Source organism: Oncorhynchus masou, chromosome 28 (genome assembly GCF_036934945.1).
Source record: "Oncorhynchus masou masou isolate Uvic2021 chromosome 28, UVic_Omas_1.1, whole genome shotgun sequence".
NCBI lineage: Eukaryota > Metazoa > Chordata > Actinopteri > Salmoniformes > Salmonidae > Oncorhynchus > Oncorhynchus masou.
Genome location: NC_088239.1, coordinates 59,633,684 through 59,654,111, shown reverse-complemented (window position 1 = coordinate 59,654,111; position 20,428 = coordinate 59,633,684). Strand labels below are relative to the sequence as shown.

The following is a 20,428-nucleotide window of genomic DNA, read 5'->3' as shown; positions in this document are numbered from 1 at the left end:
TTTTAATTCCAGGTTGTAAGGCAACGAAATAGAAAAAATGCCAAGGGTTGTGAATACTTTCACAAGCCACTGTAACCAGATAGATGACATGTATTTTTTCCCTGCCCCTGTTCCGAGACATGTGCATGATACTGGCCCATTCTAAATCAAAACTCATTTCACTTATATATTATTTAGTATGTGTAAAGACAAGATTAAATCAAGAATAGTCTGATGGGTGATAATATTAGCCTATCACTTGTGAATGATACCTATATTATCACTTGTGAATTATATAATATATCTTGTGAATGATGTCCAGCTTTTCTGCCGTAAGGCAAGAAACAGCACGTGCCTTTCGTTACGACTTTTTCAAACCATAGCCGCACACCTCACGTAGCCTAGCCCATAGGCCTATTTGTTTTGATAAAGTTTATCACAACTAAAGTGGGCAAACATATTCTTAAAATTAAGCACATTAATCTGCTTTACAACCGGTGTAGAGCCTAACTGGCATACATAGGTGACGCGTGAGTTTCAAGTTTGGGGAAGATAATTTTCACCGTAAAAATGCACCTTTATAATAAAGTATTACATGCACACAGTGGGGCAAAAAAGTATTTAGTCAGCCACCAATTGTGCAAGTTCTCCCACTTAAAAAGATGAGAGAAGCCTGTAATGTTCATCATAGGTACAATTCAACTATGACAGACAAAATGAGAAGAAAAAATCCAGAAAATCACATTGTAGGATTTTCATGAATTTATTTGCAAATTATGGTGGAAAATAAGTATTTGGTCACCTACAAACAAGCAAGATTTCTGGCTCTCACAGACCTGTAACTTTTTCTTTAAGAGGCTCCTCTGTCCTCCACTCGTTACCTGTATTAATGGCACCAGTTTGAACTTGTTATCAGTATAAAAGACACCTGTCCACAACCTCAAACAGTCACACTCCAAACTCCACTATGGCCAAGACCCAAGAGCTGTCAAAGGACACCAGAAACAAAATTGTAGACCTGCACCAGGCTGGGAAGACTGAATCTGCAATAGGTACAGTGCCTTGCGAAAGTATTCGGCCCCCTTGAACTTTGCAACCTTTTGCCACATTTCAGGCTTCAAACATAAAGATATAAAACTAGTGGGACACAATCATGAAGTGGAACGACATTTATTGGATATTTCAAACTTTTTTAACAAATCAAAAACTGAAAAATTGGGCGTGCAAAATTATTCAGCCCCTTTACTTTCAGTGCAGCAAACTCTCTCCAGAAGTTCAGTGAGGATCTCTGAATGATCCAATGTTGACATAAATGACTAATGATGATAAATACAATCCACCTGTGTGTAATCAAGTCTCCGTATAAATGCACCAGCACTGTGATAGTCTCAGAGGTCCGTTAAAAGCGCAGAGAGCATCATGAACAACAAGGAACACACCAGGCAGGTCCGAGATACTGTTGTGAAGAAGTTTAAAGCCGGATTTGGATACAAAAAGATTTCCCAAGCTTTAAACATCCCAAGGAGCACTGTGCAAGCGATAATATTGAAATGGAAGGAGTATCAGACCACTGCAAATCTACCAAGACCTGGCCGTCCCTCTAAACTTTCAGCTCATACAAGGAGAAGACTGATCAGAGATGCAGCCAAGAAGCCCATGATCACTCTGGATGAACTGCAGAGATCTACAGCTGAGGTGGGAGACTCTGTCCATAGGACAATAATCAGTTGTATATTGCACAAATCTGGCCTTTATGGAAGAGTGGCAAGAAGAAAGCCATTTCTTAAAGATATCCATAAAAAGTGTTGTTTAAAGTTTGCCACAAGCCACCTGGGAGACACACCAAACATGTGGAAGATGGTGCTCTGGTCAGATGAAACCAAAATTGAACATTTTAGCAACAATGCAAAACGTTATGTTTAGCGTAAAAGCAACACAGCTCATCACCCTGAACACACCATCCCCACTGTCAAACATGGTGGTGGCAGCATCATGGTTTGGGCCTGCTTTTCTTCATGCTTTTCTTCAGCAGGGACAGGGAAGATGGTTAAAATTGATGGGAAGATGGATGGAGCCAAATACAGGACCATTCTGGAAGAAAACCTGGTGGAGTCTGCAAAAGAGCTGAGACTGGGACGGAGATTTGTCATCCAACAAGACAATGATCCAAAACATAAAGCAAAACCTACAATGGCATGTTTCAAAAATAAACATATCCAGGTGTTAGAATGGCCAAGTCAAAGTCCAGACCTGAATCCAATCGAGAATCTGTGGAAAGAACTGAAAACTGCTGTTCACAAAGTTCAAGGGGGCCGAATACTTTCGCAAGGCACTGTAAGCAGCTTGGTTTGAAGAAATCAACCGTGGAAGCAATTATTAGGAAATGGAAGACATACAAGACCACTGATAATCTCCCTCGATCTGGGGCTCCACGCAAGATCTCACCCCGTGGGGTCAAAATGATCACAAATCCCAGACCCACACGGTGGGACCTAGTGAATGACCTGCAGAGAGCTGGGACCAAAGTAACAAAGCCTACCATCAGTAACACACTACGACGCCAGGGACTCAAATCCTGCAGTGCCAGACGTGTCCCCCTGCTTAAGCCAGTACATGTCCAGGCCCATCTGAAGTTTGATAGAGAGCATTTGGATGATCCAGAAGAAGATTGGGAGAATGTCATATGGTCAGATGAAACCAAAATATTACTTTTTGGTAAAAACTCAACTCGTCGTATTTGGAGGACAAAGAATGCTGAGTTGCATCCAAAGAACACCATACCTACTGTGAAGCATGGGAGTGGAAACATCATGCTTTGGGGCTGTTTTTCTGCAAAGGGACCATGATGACTGATCCGTGTACAGGAAAGAATGAATGGGGCCATGTATCGTGAGATTTTGAGTGAAAACCTCCTTCCATCAGCAAGGGCATTGAAGATGAAACATGGCTGGGTCTTTCAGCATGACAATGATCCCAAACACACCGCCCGGGCAACGAAGGAGTGGCTTTGTAAGAAGCATTTCAAGGTCCTGGAGTGGCCTAGCCAGTCTCCAGATCTCAACCCCATAGAACATCTTTGGAGGGAGTTGAAAGTCCGTGTTGCCCAGCAACAGTCCCAAAACATCACTGCTCTAGAGGAGATCTGCATGGAGGAATGGGCCAAAATACCAGCAACAGTGTGTGAAAACCTTGTGAAGACTTACAGAAAACGTTTGATACTCTGTCATTTCCATAAAAGGGTATATAACAAAGTATTGAGATAAACTTTTGTTATTGACCAAATACTTATTTTCCTCCATAATTTGCAAATAAATTCATTAAAATTCCTACAATGTGATTTTCTGGATTTGTTTTCTCATTTTGTCTGTCATAGTTGAAGTGTACCTATGATGAAAATTACAGGCCTCTCTCATCTTTTTAAGTGGGAGAACTTGCACAATTGGTGGCTGACTATATGCTTTTTTGCCCCACTGTAAATCGCATTTGTGGTCACTTTTGAGAATGGTGTTTTCTTGCTAATGGAACTTTCACACTTATAGCTTACTGCCATGTGTGCATGCATTGTTGCGCTTATAATGTGCCTAGTAGTTTATCAACAATTTAAGCTAAACATGTTGATCTGTTGCAACAGCCTCATGCTTTTGCTGTTCGTTAGGCCTACTCATTTTGTTGGCTGATGAAAAGTAAATGTGGACAGTTCTTCTAACATCTTCAATATGCCTCTCGGAATTCGATAAGAAGGAGGCGTGCAGTTGTGTCCCCGATGTGTCTGTCTTCACTTGTAGGCATCTTAGCTCTGAAGTAGGATAAGAACTTGATCACATGACAGGAATTGGCTAATAAGAATTGAGATATCTGAGAGAGCCATGTGAGTTAGAGGTGCTTCGGAGCACGCAGCTGGGAGAAGGGAATTGTAGTTGTTATATTCAGCCCAAGAGCACAATGGCCACTGGCAGCAAAAACCATGGATTTTTTAAGGGGCATTACAGCCACACAATGGGGATGCCACTGGGAAATTCGAGGCATTATCAACTGCTTGTTAAATTGTGACTGAGAGACAGATGAAGTGTATGCAGCCTGCGCAAAAAAAACAAAGCAGAGCTCATGCTTTTCATGCAACTTTTTTCAAATCATCATTAGTCACATCATGCAGCCTTGGATTGTATTAAAAATCAAAACATGTAGCCCAACGTTTGTATCACAACTAAAGTTGCATGAATAACTCTAAATGAAGCATATAGTAGGACCTGTTTCTTTGTTAACCCCTCAACACAGAACAGCAGCATGTGTGCACTCCATCAGAAATCAATTTTATTCAGCTATGTTCAATTGTATTCTTCATACTATAAAATAATGCCACGGAATTCTAGGCAAATCTTGTTTGCTAAATTAACTAGTGTAGCCCACAGCCATATGGTACAGCCAGATCAGGACCTAACAAAGGACAACTCAGAGTATGCTATTGTGTTATTCTGAAATAGACAACATTTTCTTAATTTCATGTTTCTTTAGACCTGTCTAAAATAAATAATGGATTTATTGTGACTGTATAGGCTAAATTAAATGCATTTATTAGACTTTTTAAAGTGTAGATTTTACAAAGGTCTGCATCAGTGGCTTGTAGGCTATGCGTGGAAGCCAGTAGCTGCTAAATGTGTTTATGTTAATTAATGGTGAATTACAGTGAGACCAGAAGTAATTTGGTTGACAATCACCTGCGGACAAAATTTCATGAATATAACTGTCTTCCAGGGAGAGGATATCAGCAACGGTGCACTGCCTGATGGGAAAGACGCCATGTCCATCTTTAGCTCTGCCCCCAAAGCTGGTAAGGATTTGAATGTTGACAACGCATGTATTATGAGGTGTGTTCTTTGCGCTGTGTTTGATTGTCTTGTTTGTGTGTTTCTAGATGATGACTCACCGCAGGACGACGAGGCAGCCAAAGCCCAAAACCCTCCTCTAACCAGGGAGACTGATCTGGTGGTCCTCATCTCAGACCTGGAGAACATTTTCGACGAGGATGAGGAGGAACTTGGGGTGAGAAACATTTGAACAATTACTGGATGTCTAAAATCTGTTTCATTTTCTTTCCCTCGTTCAACAAAGCTCGATACACTCATCATAATAATAAATAATTGTATACTTTACTGTGCATGCCATTTAGCAGACACTTTTATCCAAGGAGACTTAGATATGTGTTGTATAATAATTTGTAGACTGCTTGCCCCAATCAGCACACAGCCAGGGTCCTGGTATCAGGAGGTGAAGACCGAAGGGATGGGAGGGTGGCTGTGCCCTATCCTTCAAGTGAGTCTATATTTACATGTACACATGTTCAGCAGTTTGTTTGTTATCTTATGCATGTTATCTTAGCTTAGTTTAGCATGATTCTGAGACCTGGGAATAATAATCTTTCTTCTTCTCCTTCTCTCACATCTTCTCTGCCTGTTTCTGTCTGTTTTATCTCTCGTTGTCCTTCGCCGTCCCTCCCTCTCTCTCTCTCTCTCTACTCCCCCATCCCTCCCTCTCCCTCTCTCTCTCTCTCTCTCTCTCTCTACTCCCCCATCCCTCCCTCTCCCTCTCTCTCTCTCTCTCTCTACTCCCCCATCCCTCCCTCTCCCTCTCTCTCTCTCTCTCTCTACTCCCCCATCCCTCCCTCTCTCTCTCTCTCTCTCTCTCTCTCTCCTCCCCTCATCTCCTCCCCCTGTCCCTCCCCCCTCTCTCTCTCCTCCCCCCTCTCTCTCTCGCTCTCTCTCTCTCCTCCCCTCATCTCCTCCCCCGTCCCTCCCTCTCTCTCTCTCTCCTCCCCTATCCCTCCCTCCCTCTCTCTCTCTCTCTCTCCCTCCCCAAATCTACTCTCCCATCCCTCCCTCTCTCTCTCTCCTCCCCTCATCTCCTCCCCCATCCCTCTCTCCCTCTCTCTCTCTCTCTCTCTCTCTCTCTCTCTCTCTCTCTCTCTCCTCCCCTCATCTCCTCCACCATCCCTCTCTCCCTCTCTCTCTCTTACTCTCTCTCCTCCCCTCATCTCCTCCCCCATCCCTCTCTCCCTCTCCCTCCCTCTATCTCCTCCCCTCATCTCTCTCCCTCTCTTTCTTACTCTCTCCTCCCTTCATCTCCTCCCCCTTACCTCTCTCCCCCTCTCTCTCTCTCTCTCTCTCTCTCTCTCTCTCTCTCTCTCTCTCTCTCTCCTCCCCTCATCTCCTCCCCCATCCCTCTCTCTCCTACTCTCTCTCCTCCCCTCATCTCCTCCCCCCATCCCTCTCTCCATTCAGCAGTAGCAGACCTCCAGCGGATGTTCCCCACACCCCCTTCCCTGGAGCAGCACCCAGCCTTCTCCCCCATCATGACATACCGTGACACCCCCAGCCAAGAGCCACCAGCCCCCTCGGGGGGCTCTGACCACCCCCTGGGCCCCCTGTCCTCCACCCAGCTCCAGGAGTACCGGATGGAGGTGGAGGAAGGCATGGCCAGTCCTAAACATGAGGACATTAAGGTGAGGCACCACAGAAGCAATGGGACTGGAAATGATTAAGTCTGTAGTATGTGACATCATGTAACCGATTTGATATATTCAAATTGGTTAATATGGTTAGTGGTTGTCAATGTTTGGGAAACTAATCTGAAAAAATATTTTTTCCAAGGTACCAATTATTTCACACTAGAAGAGGTTAAACTACACTAAAGCTACCCTAAAGTTACTCTGAAAAAGTAGTTCACTACATCCAAACCACTTCGTGAAAAGTATGTTTATGTGAAAAATATGTAACTCTGTAATGTCATTGACTACAAATTGCAAGACAGATCACTTTGGGGTCATATGTTAACAGAATGTGTAATTTAGCCTATTAAACTCTAAATCTACGTATGTTTCAAGTGAGAATTAGTCAGGTCTGATACCAAAAAAGAAAGGATATGATTGCCTACTTCACCCATTTTTTATTTTCATTTTGAAGAAAAAGTAATGTGTAGTTCCAGTAGTAAGCTACAGTGTTAAATGGCAAACTTGAACTAGATGTAGTTCACTACTCCCCAACACTGGTGGTTGTATGATGAATGTTATAATAGTGAAAATGCTTCAAATAAAGTAGCTACAGGGCACTGTGCAGCCTACCAGTGTTAATGTAAACTTTAGCGTCTCATTTGATCTTGACTGATGTTGCTGTAGCATGTTTATACCTGCTGGCCTGCTAGAGGACTCACTGGTATGTGGAACCAAATACCTGAACTGCTCCTCACCATACAGCCTGTTGCAACTTGTGTCGTTGTTTAAGTGCTAATTGTCTCTCTGTGACACATTGTGATACTGTGGGAACACATTTACAATGAGCTCTCCTTCCCCATCCCCCTCTGCAGGACTTCTCATTTGTGTACCGTGTCCCGTCTGTCCAGCCACAGATGGGCTGCTCCATGTTTGCTCCGCTGCGGACCCTCCCCAGTCAGTGTCTGCCCCCCATCAAGGTGCCTGACCAGTGTTACTACCGGCCCTCCTGGGCCCTGCTGCCCAAGATGGAGCACTACTCCTCCCTGCCGCCCTCCTTCATCAGAGATGGATATGTGTAAGTACTGTACCAGGGTTGGTTCTATTACAGCTGGATGGATGTTCATAAAATGTACCTTAAACGTTACCACGTTCAATTTACTGTGTGTGTGTGTGTGTGTGTGTCCTCCAGCAACGTCCCCAGTGTTGGGGACCAGGAGTATGCCCAGATGAGTGCCAGTGCCCTATCCATAGGCACCACCGGTGGCATCCTCCCCTCGCCCTCCCCTGCCACCCCCCGCTTCTCCGTCCCCACCCCTCGTACCCCGCGCACCCCAAAGGGCGTTGGCACGGCCAGCGGGCAGGGCTCTGTGAAGCAGGAGGGCACCGGGACAGAGCTGAGCTCCCCTGCCTCCACGCCCTCCACCAGCCTGCCTATGAGCTCCCTGACTGAGCCCCATGCGTCCTGCCCCGCCCTGCCCGAGGCCCACAGCCTGTACGCCGTCCTGCTCCTCTCTGACTCAGTCCTCAACGTCTTCAAAGATCGCAACTTCGACAGCTGCTGCATCTGCGCCTGCAACATGAACGTGAAGGGCGCCGACGTGGGCGTGTACATCCCCGACTCCACTCTTGAGGACCAGTACCGCTGCATGTGCGGCTTCAGCGCCATCGTCAACCGCCGGCTGGCCCACGGCACAGGTCTCTTCCTGGAGGACGAGCTGGACATCTTCGGGAGGGGCTCGGAGGTGGGCAGGGCAGCCGAGAGGAGGCTGGCGCTGTGCCGCAGAGAACCACCCATGGGAGACCCCCGGGCCAAGCGCCCCCAGGACTCCTCCCCCACCCCTCCCTCTGTCATGGAGCTCCTCCAGGAGCAGTGCTCCCAGCCCATCTCCTCCCTGGCCTCCCTACACCTCCCTCCTGCCTGCTACTGCCACGGCCGCCAGGGGGCACTGCTCCAGAGCTGGATGGCTGACAAGCAGTGGGCCGATGGCAGTGATGCATGTGTGGAGTGTTACAACGCGCTGGTACAGGGACAGCAGTATGTGGATAACCCCGCCGGGGGGAAAGTAGATCCGGCTGTTGTGAGGAGCAGCGCTCTACACTCCTGGCCTCACACCAACGGTAAGGAGGAGGGATCCGGCTGGGATGATAGAAGGATGCCACGGGGTGATAGTAATTGCAGGATGACAGTAGGGATGACAGTGGTGATAGAACTGATAGTGGCTGTCTATCTGCGGTGAACTGATTACAGTTATAAATACACTATCTATACAAAAGTTTACTGACACCTTTTTAATTAGTGGATTCGGCTATTTCAGCCACACCCATTGCTGACCGGTGTATAAAATAGACAAATATTGGCAGTAGAATGGCCTTAATGAAGAGCTTAGTGACTTGCAACGTGGCTTTCAATGTGGCCACGTCATAGGATGCCACCTTTCCAACAATTCAGTTTGTATAATTTCTGACCAGTAGAGCTGCCCCGGTCAACTGTAAGTGCTGTTATTGTTAAGTGGAAACGTCTAGGAGCAACAACGGCTCAGCCGTGAAGTGGTAGGCCACACAAGCTCACAGAACGGGCATATTACGTAAAAATGGTCTGTCCTCAGTTGCAACACTCATTACCGAGTTCCAAACTGCCTCTGGAAGCAACGTCAGCAGAACTGAACTTTGGGTTTCCATGGCCGAGCAGCTGCACACAAGCCTAAGATTACAATGTGCAATGCCAAGCATCGGCTGGAGTGGTGTAAAGCTTGCCGCCATTGGACTCAGGAGCAGTGGAAACGCGTTCTCCAGACTGATGAATCATGCTTTACTATCTGTCGGTCTGAAGGACGAATCTGGGTTTGGCAGATGCCAGGAGAATGCTACTTGCCCGAATGCATAGTGCCAACTGTAAAGTTTGGTGGATGAGGAATAATGTTTTTCTTGGTTCCGGCTAGGCCCCTTAGTTCCAGTGAAGGGAAATCTTAATGCTACAGCATACAATGACATTCTAGACGATTATGTGCTTCTAACTTTGTGGCAACAGTTTGGGGAAGACCTTTTCCTGTTTCAGCATGACAATGACCCTGTGCGCAAAGTGATATCCATACAGAACTGTTTTGTCAATATCGGTCGGGAAGAATTTGACTGGTCTGCACAGAGCCCTGACCTCAAGCCCCGCCTTCCCAGAAAAGTGGAGGCTGTTAAGGCAGCAAAGGGCATAGCAAATCCATATTAATGGCCAGGATTTTTGAATGAGATGTTAGATGAGCAAGAGTCCACATACCTTTGGTCATGTAGTGTAGCATATTGTTTCTTAGAATGGAAAATTAAACAAGATCAATCCATTCACTCAAAGTTGAAATCCATGTTTCTCTATGTTAGATACGGACTGTTGTGTAATGTGACGTTCAATGTGTATGATGTCTAATGTTTATTTATGTAATGTATGTATTTCTGTGTGTGTGTGTGTGTTCTCCTGTGTGTGTGTGTCCTTGTCTCTCCCTAGTGTTGGACATCAGTATTCTGTCATCCCAGGACGTGGTGCGTATGCTGCTGTCCCTGCAGCCCTTCCTCCAGGACGCAATCCAGAAGAAACGTACGGGCCGGACCTGGGAGAACATCCAGCATGTCCAGGGTCCACTCACATGGCAACAGTTCCACAAGATGGCCGGCCGGGGATCCTACGGTAAGCCACCGGGAACACTCTTATTGACGTATCTACAGTAGATATTTGAAATGTACTGTATTTTAGATAGATTTCCCATTAACTGTTTGTGAATTCACTTTTGTGTAAATTATATTTGATGTCAACATTTCAGGTTCTTACACTGATCTCAATTTAGGAGTAGGCCGCCTAAATATTGCTGTACAAAGGGTAACTGGAGAAATGTAATCGAACATGACAATCACCTGACGTCTTTCAGTCCAGTCCAGCCTTCCATAAATCTTCTCATCTTTCTTCTCACCAGGGTCAGAGGAGTCGCCCGAACCCCTTCCCATCCCTACCCTGTTGCTGGGCTACTACGATAACTATGACCGTAACTTCCTGGCGCTGTCGCCCCTGGCGCTGCCCTTCTGGGAGAAGCTGCTGTTGGAACCATATGGGGGACAGAGGGACGTGGCCTTCCTTGTGCTCTGCCCCAACTCTGAAACCCTGCTGGCCGGGGCACAGGCCTTCTTCCAGGAGCTCAGCGCTGTCTACGAGGTAATTCCTATTATACTACTATATCCCAAACCTCTCCTCTAGCAATTCCTTAGTTGTTGTTTCCTTCAGAATATACAATTACCAATTATATGTCTCCACCTCCTGTGAATGTTTGAAGACACTGGGTGGGATACTGTGTATGTGCTCTATAGCCCTTGACCCTTACTTTTTGTCATTTTCAGACGTGTCGGTTGGGGAAACACAGACCCCTGGCAAAGGTCTCCAGAGATGGGCTGGTGCGTGTGGGGGCAGAGACAGAAACTGAGACCGATAAGGAGAAAGAGAAGGAGAGGCATGAGGAGGAGCAGATAGACCAGTGGTTCACAGGGCCCTGGGCTGGACAGCAACACAGCGACAACCTCAGAAAACTCAAACTCTATGCGCGCACCTGCAGGAAGCAGCTAGGTGAAACTGAACTTTATGATTGAAATTGTCTGAAGTGATGAAGGGACATTGTACCAGTTGGGACATATGAGTGCTCTTGGCATTCTCTCAACCAGCTTCACCTGGAATGCTTTTCCAACAGTTCCCACATATGCTGATCAGTTGTTGGCTGCTTTTCCTTCACTCTGCGGTCCAACTCATCCCAAACCATCTCAATTGGGGTGAGGTCGGGTGATTGTGGAGGCCAGGTCATCTGATGCAGCACTCCATCTCTCTCCTTCTTGGTCAAATAGCCCTTACACAGCCTGGAGGTGTGTTGGGTCATTGTCCTGTTGGGAAAAAAATCAAATTAAATTTTATTTGTCACATACACAAAATGATAGTCCCAGTAAGCACAAACCAGATGGGATAGCTTATCGCTGCAGAATGCTGTGGTAGCCATGCTGTTTAAGTGTGCCTTGAATTCTAAATAAATCACTGACAATGTCACCAGCAAAGCACCCCAACACCATCACACCTCCTCCTCCATGCTTCACAGTGGGAACCACACATGCAGAGATCATCCGTTCACCTACTCTGCTTCTCACAAAGGCACGGCGGTTACAAACAAAAATCTCACATTTGGACTCATCAGACCAAAGGACAGATTTCAACCGGTCTAATGTCCATTGCTTGTGTTTCTTGGCCTAAGCAAGTCTCTTCTTCTTATTGGTGTCCTTTAGTAGTGGTTTCTTTGCAGCAATTCGACCATGAAGGCCTGATTCTTGCAGTCTCCTCTGAACAGTTGATGTTGAGATGTGTCTGTTACTTGAACTCTGTGAAGCATTTATTTGGGCTGCAATTTCTGAGGCTGGTAACTCTAATGAACTCATCCTCTGCAGCAGAGGTAACTCTGTGTCTTCCTTTCCTGTGGCGGTCCTCATGAGAGCCATTTCATTATAGCGCTTGATGGTTTTTGCGACTGCACTTTAAGAGACTAGAAGTTCTAGAAATGTTCTGGTATTGACTGACCTTCATGTCTTATTAATGATGGACTATCGTTTCTCTTTGTTTATTTGAGCTGTTCTTGCCATGATATGGACTTGGTCTTCTGTGTTTATGGCTATCTTCTGTATACCACCCCTACTATGTCACAACACAACTGATTGGCTCAAACGCAAAGAAATTCCACAATTAACTTTTAACAAGGCACACCTGTCCGGGCGACTACCTCATGAAGCTGGTTGAGAGAATGCCAAGTTGTCATCAAGGCAAAGGGTGGCTACTTTGAAGAACCTTTGTTTAACACTTTTTTGGTTACTACATGATTCCATGTGTTATTTCATAGTCTTCACTATTATTCTACAATGTATAAAATAGTTAAAATAAAGAAAAACCCTGGAATGAGTAGGTGTGTCCAAACTTTTGACTGGTACTGTATGTATATACACTAACAATTGCCGCAGGAAGTAGGGGTGCTGAGAGTGCTGCAACACCCCCACCCCTAAACACTAACTACTCCATGCATTTCAACTCTAAATCCTCCTCTATGTTTTCCTTCATCCAGGTCCACAGTTGTCTGCCCTGTCTTTGGACAGCAGTCTGTTGTTACCCCCCAAGCCTCAGCCTCCTCCAGCCCCTACGCCCTCCTCAGCCCAGCCTGCCCCCTCCTCCAGCCAGCCCCCCTATGGTCCTGGGGCCCCTGCTGAGGGAGAGGCAACAGCCCCCCCAGTGGCCCTCAGCTCAGGAAGCACCCCAACCCCCACAGCAGCAGCAGCCTTGGGCCAGCCAGGTCCAGCAGAGGGCACCCAAGGAGGGTCCACTGAGGTCAAGAATACCCCCAATGCTACACCACCACCACCTAGCCAGCCAGAGACCCCTGAGAGGTGAGAACCCAGGGCATCTATGCTGCTACATTACTATTGTATTACTATATTATTATTCAGTTTTCTATGTTATCATGATATATGTCTCCGCCCCCTGTCCCAGTGTGGCGGAGCGGGAGCGAATCGGCATCCCCACGCTGGCGGACTCGGCCGATAGCCACGCCCACCCCCCTGCCATCGTGATCTACGTGGTGGACCCCTTCCTGTGCTCGGGCCGAGCGAGGGATGGAGGAGAGGAGGAGGAGGGTGAGGAGGTGGAGGCAGGCAGTGTGTGGTTACTAGGGCTGCTGCGTTGCTACACAGAGATGCTACAGACATTGCCGGAGAGCATGAGACCAGCACTGGTGTTACAGGTAGGATCATATACTGTACTGTACTCCCTCCTACACCACCTAAAGCTTTGCTTCTGTATGGTTCAATGTTAATGGCTGTATGGATGAGTGACTGAGACTGTGGGGGAACACCCTAATCCCTACATTGTGCACTAGTTTTGAAAAGAGCCCTCTAGTCAAAAGGAGTGCACTATATATGGAATAGAGTACCAGAAGACACTGTATGGGTGTCCTACCACGGATCTGCTCATACAAGAGTGCTCATTCATTCTGTATGGGTTGTCCAGGTGGTGCCATGTCAGTACCTGCTCCAGCCAGCCAGTGGTGAGAGCCCTCTGTACCTGCAGCACCTGCGCTCCCTGGCCTTCTCAGCCTACTCCCAGTGCAGACGCCTCCTACCCACACAGACACACATCAAGTCTCTGACCGGCTTTGGCCCCGCCTCCACCCTAGAATCTGTGCTCAAGAGCCCAGAGGTAAGGCTTGGACAAACACACACTTAAAGACATGTACACCCATTCAAAGTCACACACAGGCTTCAAACACAATCACTCAGACACATAGGGGCCTACCCTACCTACACATCTCATCTGATTAGTAAATGCTCCAAATGTCTGACAATCCCACTCTCTCCCCCTCCCTCCTCACTCTCCGTCCCGCTCTCTCCCCCTGTCCCCTCCCCAGCACCCCAGCCCTCTACAGGGCTACTCTCCCCCGTACATTCTGGGTCCTACCCGTGCCAAGCAACCGGAGCCAGGGGAGGTGTGGGCAGAGATCCCTCCCAGGTACAATGTGCTGTTTGTGGGCTACTGCCTGTCCCACGACCAGCGCTGGATCCTGGTCTCCTGCACCGACCAACATGGAGAGCTACTGGAGACCTGCATCATCAACATCGATGTGCCCAACAGGTCAGTTACTCAATCAGTTACTCAATCACTCAGGGTCTGGGAGAGTGTGGGATATCTATGAGGTGTTGATGATACTGTGCTAATGTTAGATAATGACAAATCCTTTCATCCTGTCGTTCATTAAATTATATCATATAATATCTATTATGCATAGTAGGCTAGGCTATATTATATTGAGTAAAGTAATACACTTTAATGTAGCATTTCAGAACCTTTATATTTATACAGTTCATGATGCTATATAGACATTACCAAACGTTCTTCTTGTCACTCCCTGCTCCTCCTCAGAGCGCGGTGGCCCAAGGTCTCAGCCAGGAAGATGGGACTGCAAAAGTTATGGGACTGGTGTGTCGGCATCATCCAGATGACCTCACTGCCATGGAGGATCGTGATTGGTCGGCTGGGCAGACTAGGACATGGTGAACTGAAAGGTGAGTTCAGCGTAGTGCAGCTAACTCTGTTTCAATATCCCTGGTGTTTGGTGGAAGGTGAGATCTGCTGGAACTATTGTTTCGATATTTTCGGCCTCAGTATTTCAGTTGATCCAGAGGAGATGACAGTAGACTGTAGAACAATTCACTGTATTGACCTGAGTCTCCCTCCCTCCCTCCCTCCAGACTGGAGCGTTCTCCTGGGGGAGCACTCTCTCCACTCCATCAGTCGCCAGCTGAAGGAGGCATGTTGTATGTGTGGCATCTCCTCCGCCGACTCCCCCTCAATCCTCAGTGCCTGCCTGGTTGCCATGGAGCCCCAGGGCTCCATCGTGGTGATGCCAGGTTAGCAGCAGCACTGCTGGGCCCATGGATGATGTGTTTAGTGAACCTTCCAGATATAATAGACATATTTAATAGATGTTATAGGAGCTCACTCTGTAAGCCCTGGAGTTGCAGATACAACATGATGTTATGAGCTAAGGGTGAACAGTGTAATAGTGGGTTTCACCCCAATACTGCCACACACTCAGGGAGCACTGCGAGCTGCCACACTCACTTCACAGCTCACAGTAATGCAGACATAATGGCGATTGCAGCATTTTGAGGTAAGGTTAGGCCAAGTGGATTTTACAGTATAGACTGCACTGTAGCACATTGTGCACAGCAATTCAAACTAACAAACTCAAAGGATTTCATTACCAAGCACACACTAAGCTCTATTGAGGTAAATCTTACATGACATACTATTTATAATAAGTTGGTCTGAAGCGGGCAGTTGGAAATGTGCAGTGTTCAGTCCCCATCAGCTTCCCTGGCAACGGAGCGCCGGAGCATTTCCATCGTCATGGAGGCCAAGTTCATGGGATTTGTTGCATGACAGGGTGTGTGTGTGTGTGTGTGTGTGTGTGTGTGCAGACGCAGTGACGATGGGCTCGGTGTTTGGTCGCAGCACAGCCCTCAACCTGCAGACGTCCCAGCTGAACACCCCTCAAGACGCTTCCTGTACCCACATCCTGGTATTCCCCACCTCCGCCACCACACAGCTGGCTGCCAGCTCCTACCCCACAGAGGATAACGCCGGTAAGGGGTCCACATTCCACATTAGACCTCCATGTTGAATGCAGTGTACAAGTTTATTCAGTACAACCAATATGTTAGCGGCAATAACATTATATCTAAAAATCTATACTTGAGCTGGAAGGCTTAATATGGGCAATAAGGTATTTTATACTCAGCATCTTACAGTAACTGTTGCTGGATTTAAGTTGTGTGAAGTTCACAAATATCCCCACCAGAGGGTGCAATTCTCTCAGGATTGTTTGGAATAGGATCAGAGGAATATGTATATGTAACTTACTAGATAGATAACTCTCTGCTGTGTTTCTGTCTCCAGACGACATGTTCGACCTGCCTTTCCCTGACGAGCTGGAGAATGACATAGGACATGACATTCTCAACCTGCACCCCTCCCCCAACACCTCCCCCGTACCCTCCCCTGGCTCCCCCTCTGGCATGGGGGGAAGCTCACACTTCCAGCATAACAGGGTGAGTTCAGGAACCAGGCTAAGTGACTCAATTCATCTGAACTATCCACTGTTGGTGGCCATATATCCTTAATATTCCCTCTGTCCTCCAGAGTCAGGGAGAGAGGTTTCTGTCTAGGGAGAACCCTCCGGAGGAGCTGAAGCAGCAACCTCTAGCCCTGGGATACTATGTCTCCACTGCCCAGGCCGACAGCCTGCCTCACTGGTTCTGGGCCTCCTGCCCTCAGGCTCAGAACCAGTGTCCACTCTTTCTCAAGGTAAGGGATCCACGTACTTGTTGATTTTGTGTGTGAGGGTGGGGATGCGTGCGTATGTGTGTGTGTGGGGTGGGGGGTAGGATGGGTGTGCGTGTGGGTGAATACTTTTGTGTATGTGTGTGTGTAAGTGTGTGTTCAGACACTTACCTCTGTTTCTCCTCTTCAGGCATCTTTACACCACCACATCGCCATTGCCACAGCCCAATCAGATGAACCCAATCAGACAAGCTCAGACAAGACGACCAAGAGGATACCTCACCCTCTGGACTCCAAGACCACCTCTGACGTGCTCAGGTTAGTAGGTTATGTTATATGCCCAGTACCTATGGTTACAAAACTCCATTAACTTTCTCAAAATTAAAACAGGATTTCTGGAAAACCAGAGAATTCTGAAACCCTCCCAGTATCCACTACCCATCCCATCCTACCTTCTACTGTATAACAACCTATTGTCTCCTCTTCTTACTCTGTCATATTGGTTGTTATTGTCACTAACTTGCCCTCTGTGATGAAGTAGTAGAGTATGTGCAGGGATCATTTGAAGGCTATAAAGGTCAACACTTCATTTAGTATGATGTATGTTCATGTTATGTGCTCTCTAACCCCAAACCCCGGTGCTCATGTCTTGCGTCCTGCTGTAGGTTTGTGTTGGAGCAGTACAACGCCCTCTCGTGGCTGACGTGTAACCCTGCCACCCAGGACCGCCGCTCCTGCCTGCCCGTTCACCTGGCTGTGCTCACACAGATGTACAATGCCGTCCTCAACATGCTCTAGCAATGGGACTTACTAATGGACAGCTGAGGAAACTGAGTACTGTACAATCCATGGCCTCTGAGGTCATGTGTGCCTGCCTGCCTGCCTGCAATGTCTCTGCCGGGACACCAGAGAGAGCCAGAGGTCTGTTAAACAAATTCAGGACGGACAGATAGGGTGAGACTTATGGACCCCTTTTACACCTAGTATTACCATGTGATCTGTGATCAAATCATGGCTTTAATTCAGTGGATTGATGGTCAAAATGGTGGCAGTAGGACAACAGATTGTGCTGGTCCTTGGTTGGGAAAACAAACGCCTATGTACAGTACAGAGAGACCTTTGAACATGAACAGTATGGTCAGCCATGAGACCAGTCCAGTGCAATTCTTACCTTTAAAAATGGTTATTGTAAGATGCGGTGATGTGCCAACAACCATCTGAAAAGGCACGTACCGTCTGAGAGAGAAGATGGAGATATCCAGCTATGCCCTTTTTATTGTCATAATAGGACATTTCAGTGTTACACTTGTCATTATCAGATCAGCATTGACTTTTCACCCTGTTCCTGTGAGACTGAAGATGTTTTGAAGTCATGGAGGAAACATGTTAAAGGGTGCACTATGTGACCTATAGTGTGGTCCTGCATGAAGACTTGCACCGTCCCCCTTACCAGCCATAACAGTGATACCCTGGGAGATACAGACATCCTCATGTAGGATGGTTGCCTGGGAGTCACCTGCATTAGGTGTCCTGTGTCTGCCCCACACTGCAACAACCAGGGAACCAACTGACCATAGCAACACAGCAGCTTCCTACCTTCAATAACACTTTTACACATTTGTAAGGAACTGTGGTTGTGAGTTCATTGGCTCGCGGTTTAGTAATGAAATTCATACCAACAATCATCAAAGGGCGTAGAACACAACAATTTCCTGTGAGGTCAAAGCATTTGATAATGGCACTTTTTCCTTACTTTTGAAAGTTACAATTTTATTGCTGTACATATGGACACACTGAATACTATTTGACAAATAATGAACAGAGGTTCTTGTTTATAGAGTTAAACTGACATTTGTGAAGAATTTAGAATTATTTTTAATATTTAAAATTACATTTTGAAGAAAAAAATGTATCAAGGTCTTTTCCAAATTTAATATCAATCACCTTGGGGTCGGAAATGGAAATTGACGTTTTGAAGCAAATTGTAAAAAAAATATATATAACATTTCATATTTATATATAGTATATTATGCATATAAACTCATATATATATATAAATATATATATATGTATGTGTGTGTGTATATATATATGTGTATATATGTATATGTGTGTGTGTGTATATACATATATTACTTCTCTAAAACAGCCACATGATGGTGATAGTGGTTTATACATAACTTTCTCTTTGAAGAGGCAAATACAGTATAAATCTTTTATCAAAGAAAATGTATTTTAGTTCTATACTTTTATATTTTTTTCAATGATTGAAATGTCAACTTTTTGCCGTTTTATTTAATGAGTTTAAGTTAAGGAGCTTAATACTGTAGGAAAGATATATTTATGAAGTGTCTCTCTTCTCCTGCTAAATAAACTTGAAATAGGCAATAGATTTCAATGGTATGTATTTGAGCATTACATGAGTGTTGTATATTTAACTAATATGCTTTATATCAGTGGTGGTCCTAAATGATGTCAAGCAAACCATCAGAAAAGCCTATTTCATGAGCTCCACTCAAACAGCCCTGCTATTTGTACAATTCCTAGCATGTTTGTATATACACTTTTCACCTGGGTTTTTTTCTCGAATTTCTCAAAGCTGTACATTTCATGCTGGTTTAATTGACTTTATTTTAAGTGATTCCTATAAAGTATTTTTTGCTGTGGGCTTTTTTAAATATAAATATATACATATGAAGTCTCATTCAAAATACAGCCACGGGTGTATTGCCAAGAAATGTACATTCAAGTACAAAAGAGGGCAAGTTTGCAAATTTGTGACATCTGCCATCATTTTGAATATGAGACAGATCTATCTTGGGGAAGAGATCTGTGACTTTTACACTCTTTTTTTTAGTAAATTATTAAAACTCTTGAAAAAAAACTCCCTTTGAGTGTGTGTGTTCTCTATGCTGTCTTATTTGACACTGGAGTCTTTAAAATCTTTAATCTTTTGATATCTTTATATGATTATGGACAGTGCCATTCAGATCACTCATTGAATTTGAGACAAGCTGCATGATTAGTCCCAGACATTGATTCCATTGCCATGTTGTGAAAGGGACTACATGTGATGTGGTTGGAATGGTCTGGCGCGCCAATGCCCTGCTATCTGCATTTGTGTAGAGGAGAGGGGAGGAGAGGGCCTGTTAGCATGTTTCAATGCTTTCCCCTTGTCCTGTCAACAGAGAGACCTGTGAATTGGATCAACACCTCGGACCCCCGATCACATCTGCCCTCCTTATTGGAGACAATGTGGGAGACATGCTGAGAGCCTGCTCTGTCATGGTACTGTAGAAGTCCAGACATGACTTGTTCGCTCACTAACACTGTCACAATCTTGACAACGTTGTTGTAGCATATGTCAGCTTCTAACTTATTGAAACAAAACAGAAACATGAATGATAGTGTTTCCTTGCACCATGCTGGTTTCATTCATATATCTGTATTGTAGTGGGGTAATATTTGATTCATAAGTATATTATATACAGTACCAGTCAAAAGTTTGTACACACCTACTCATTCCAGGGTTTTTCTTTATGTTTACTATGTTATACATTGTAGAATAAGTGTTAAACAAATAAAAAATATTTATATTTGAGATTCTTAAAAGTAATCCACCCTTTGGCTTAATGACAGCTTTGCACACTCTTGGCATTCTCTCAACCAGCTTCACGAGGAATGCTTTTCCAACAGCCTTCAAGGAGTTCCCACATATGCTGAGCACTTGTTGGCTGCTTTTCTTTCACACTGCAGTCCAACTCATCCCAAGCCATCTCAATTGGGTTGAGTTTGGGTGATTGTTCAATAACCCGTACACAGCCTGGAGGTGTGTTAGGTAATTGTCCTGTTGAAAAACAAATGATAGTCCCAGTAAGCACAAACCAGATGGGATAGCGAATCTCTGAATAATGTTGTGGTAGCCATGCTGTTTAAGTGTGCCTTGAATTCTAAATAAATCACTGACAATGTCACCAGCCAAGCACCCCCACACCATCTCACCTCCTCCTCCATGCTTCACAGTGGGATCCACACATGCAGAGATCATCCGTTCACCTACTCTGCTTCTCACAAAG

At 45.7% G+C, this 20,428-nt stretch overlaps 1 protein-coding gene across 6 annotated transcripts in view; it reads left to right on the top strand.

Annotated features, from left to right (window-relative positions):
- The window catches only part of LOC135517985 (mediator of RNA polymerase II transcription subunit 13-like), a 121,877-nt gene extending 102,608 nt beyond the window's left edge, over positions 1-19,269 (top strand). For 3 of the 6 annotated variants that reach the window (XM_064942780.1, XM_064942779.1, XM_064942784.1), the window contains exons 12-31: positions 4,732-4,807; positions 4,892-5,019; positions 5,199-5,289; positions 6,255-6,475; positions 7,336-7,538; positions 7,653-8,581; positions 9,954-10,133; positions 10,417-10,652; positions 10,835-11,057; positions 12,583-12,901; positions 13,005-13,254; positions 13,521-13,709; positions 13,918-14,141; positions 14,430-14,572; positions 14,759-14,917; positions 15,491-15,655; positions 15,969-16,120; positions 16,212-16,376; positions 16,543-16,670; positions 17,018-19,269. In XM_064942780.1, coding sequence (XP_064798852.1) covers positions 4,732-4,807; positions 4,892-5,019; positions 5,199-5,289; positions 6,255-6,475; positions 7,336-7,538; positions 7,653-8,581; positions 9,954-10,133; positions 10,417-10,652; positions 10,835-11,057; positions 12,583-12,901; positions 13,005-13,254; positions 13,521-13,709; positions 13,918-14,141; positions 14,430-14,572; positions 14,759-14,917; positions 15,491-15,655; positions 15,969-16,120; positions 16,212-16,376; positions 16,543-16,670; positions 17,018-17,150 — 4,314 coding nt within the window. In that variant the 3' untranslated portion in view covers positions 17,151-19,269. The remainder of the gene's footprint in view (positions 1-4,731; positions 4,808-4,891; positions 5,020-5,198; positions 5,290-6,254; positions 6,476-7,335; positions 7,539-7,652; positions 8,582-9,953; positions 10,134-10,416; positions 10,653-10,834; positions 11,058-12,582; positions 12,902-13,004; positions 13,255-13,520; positions 13,710-13,917; positions 14,142-14,429; positions 14,573-14,758; positions 14,918-15,490; positions 15,656-15,968; positions 16,121-16,211; positions 16,377-16,542; positions 16,671-17,017) is intronic. The other 3 variants (XM_064942783.1, XM_064942782.1, XM_064942781.1) reach the window with 3 other exon arrangements.
- The last annotated feature ends 1,159 nt before the right edge of the window (positions 19,270-20,428 follow it).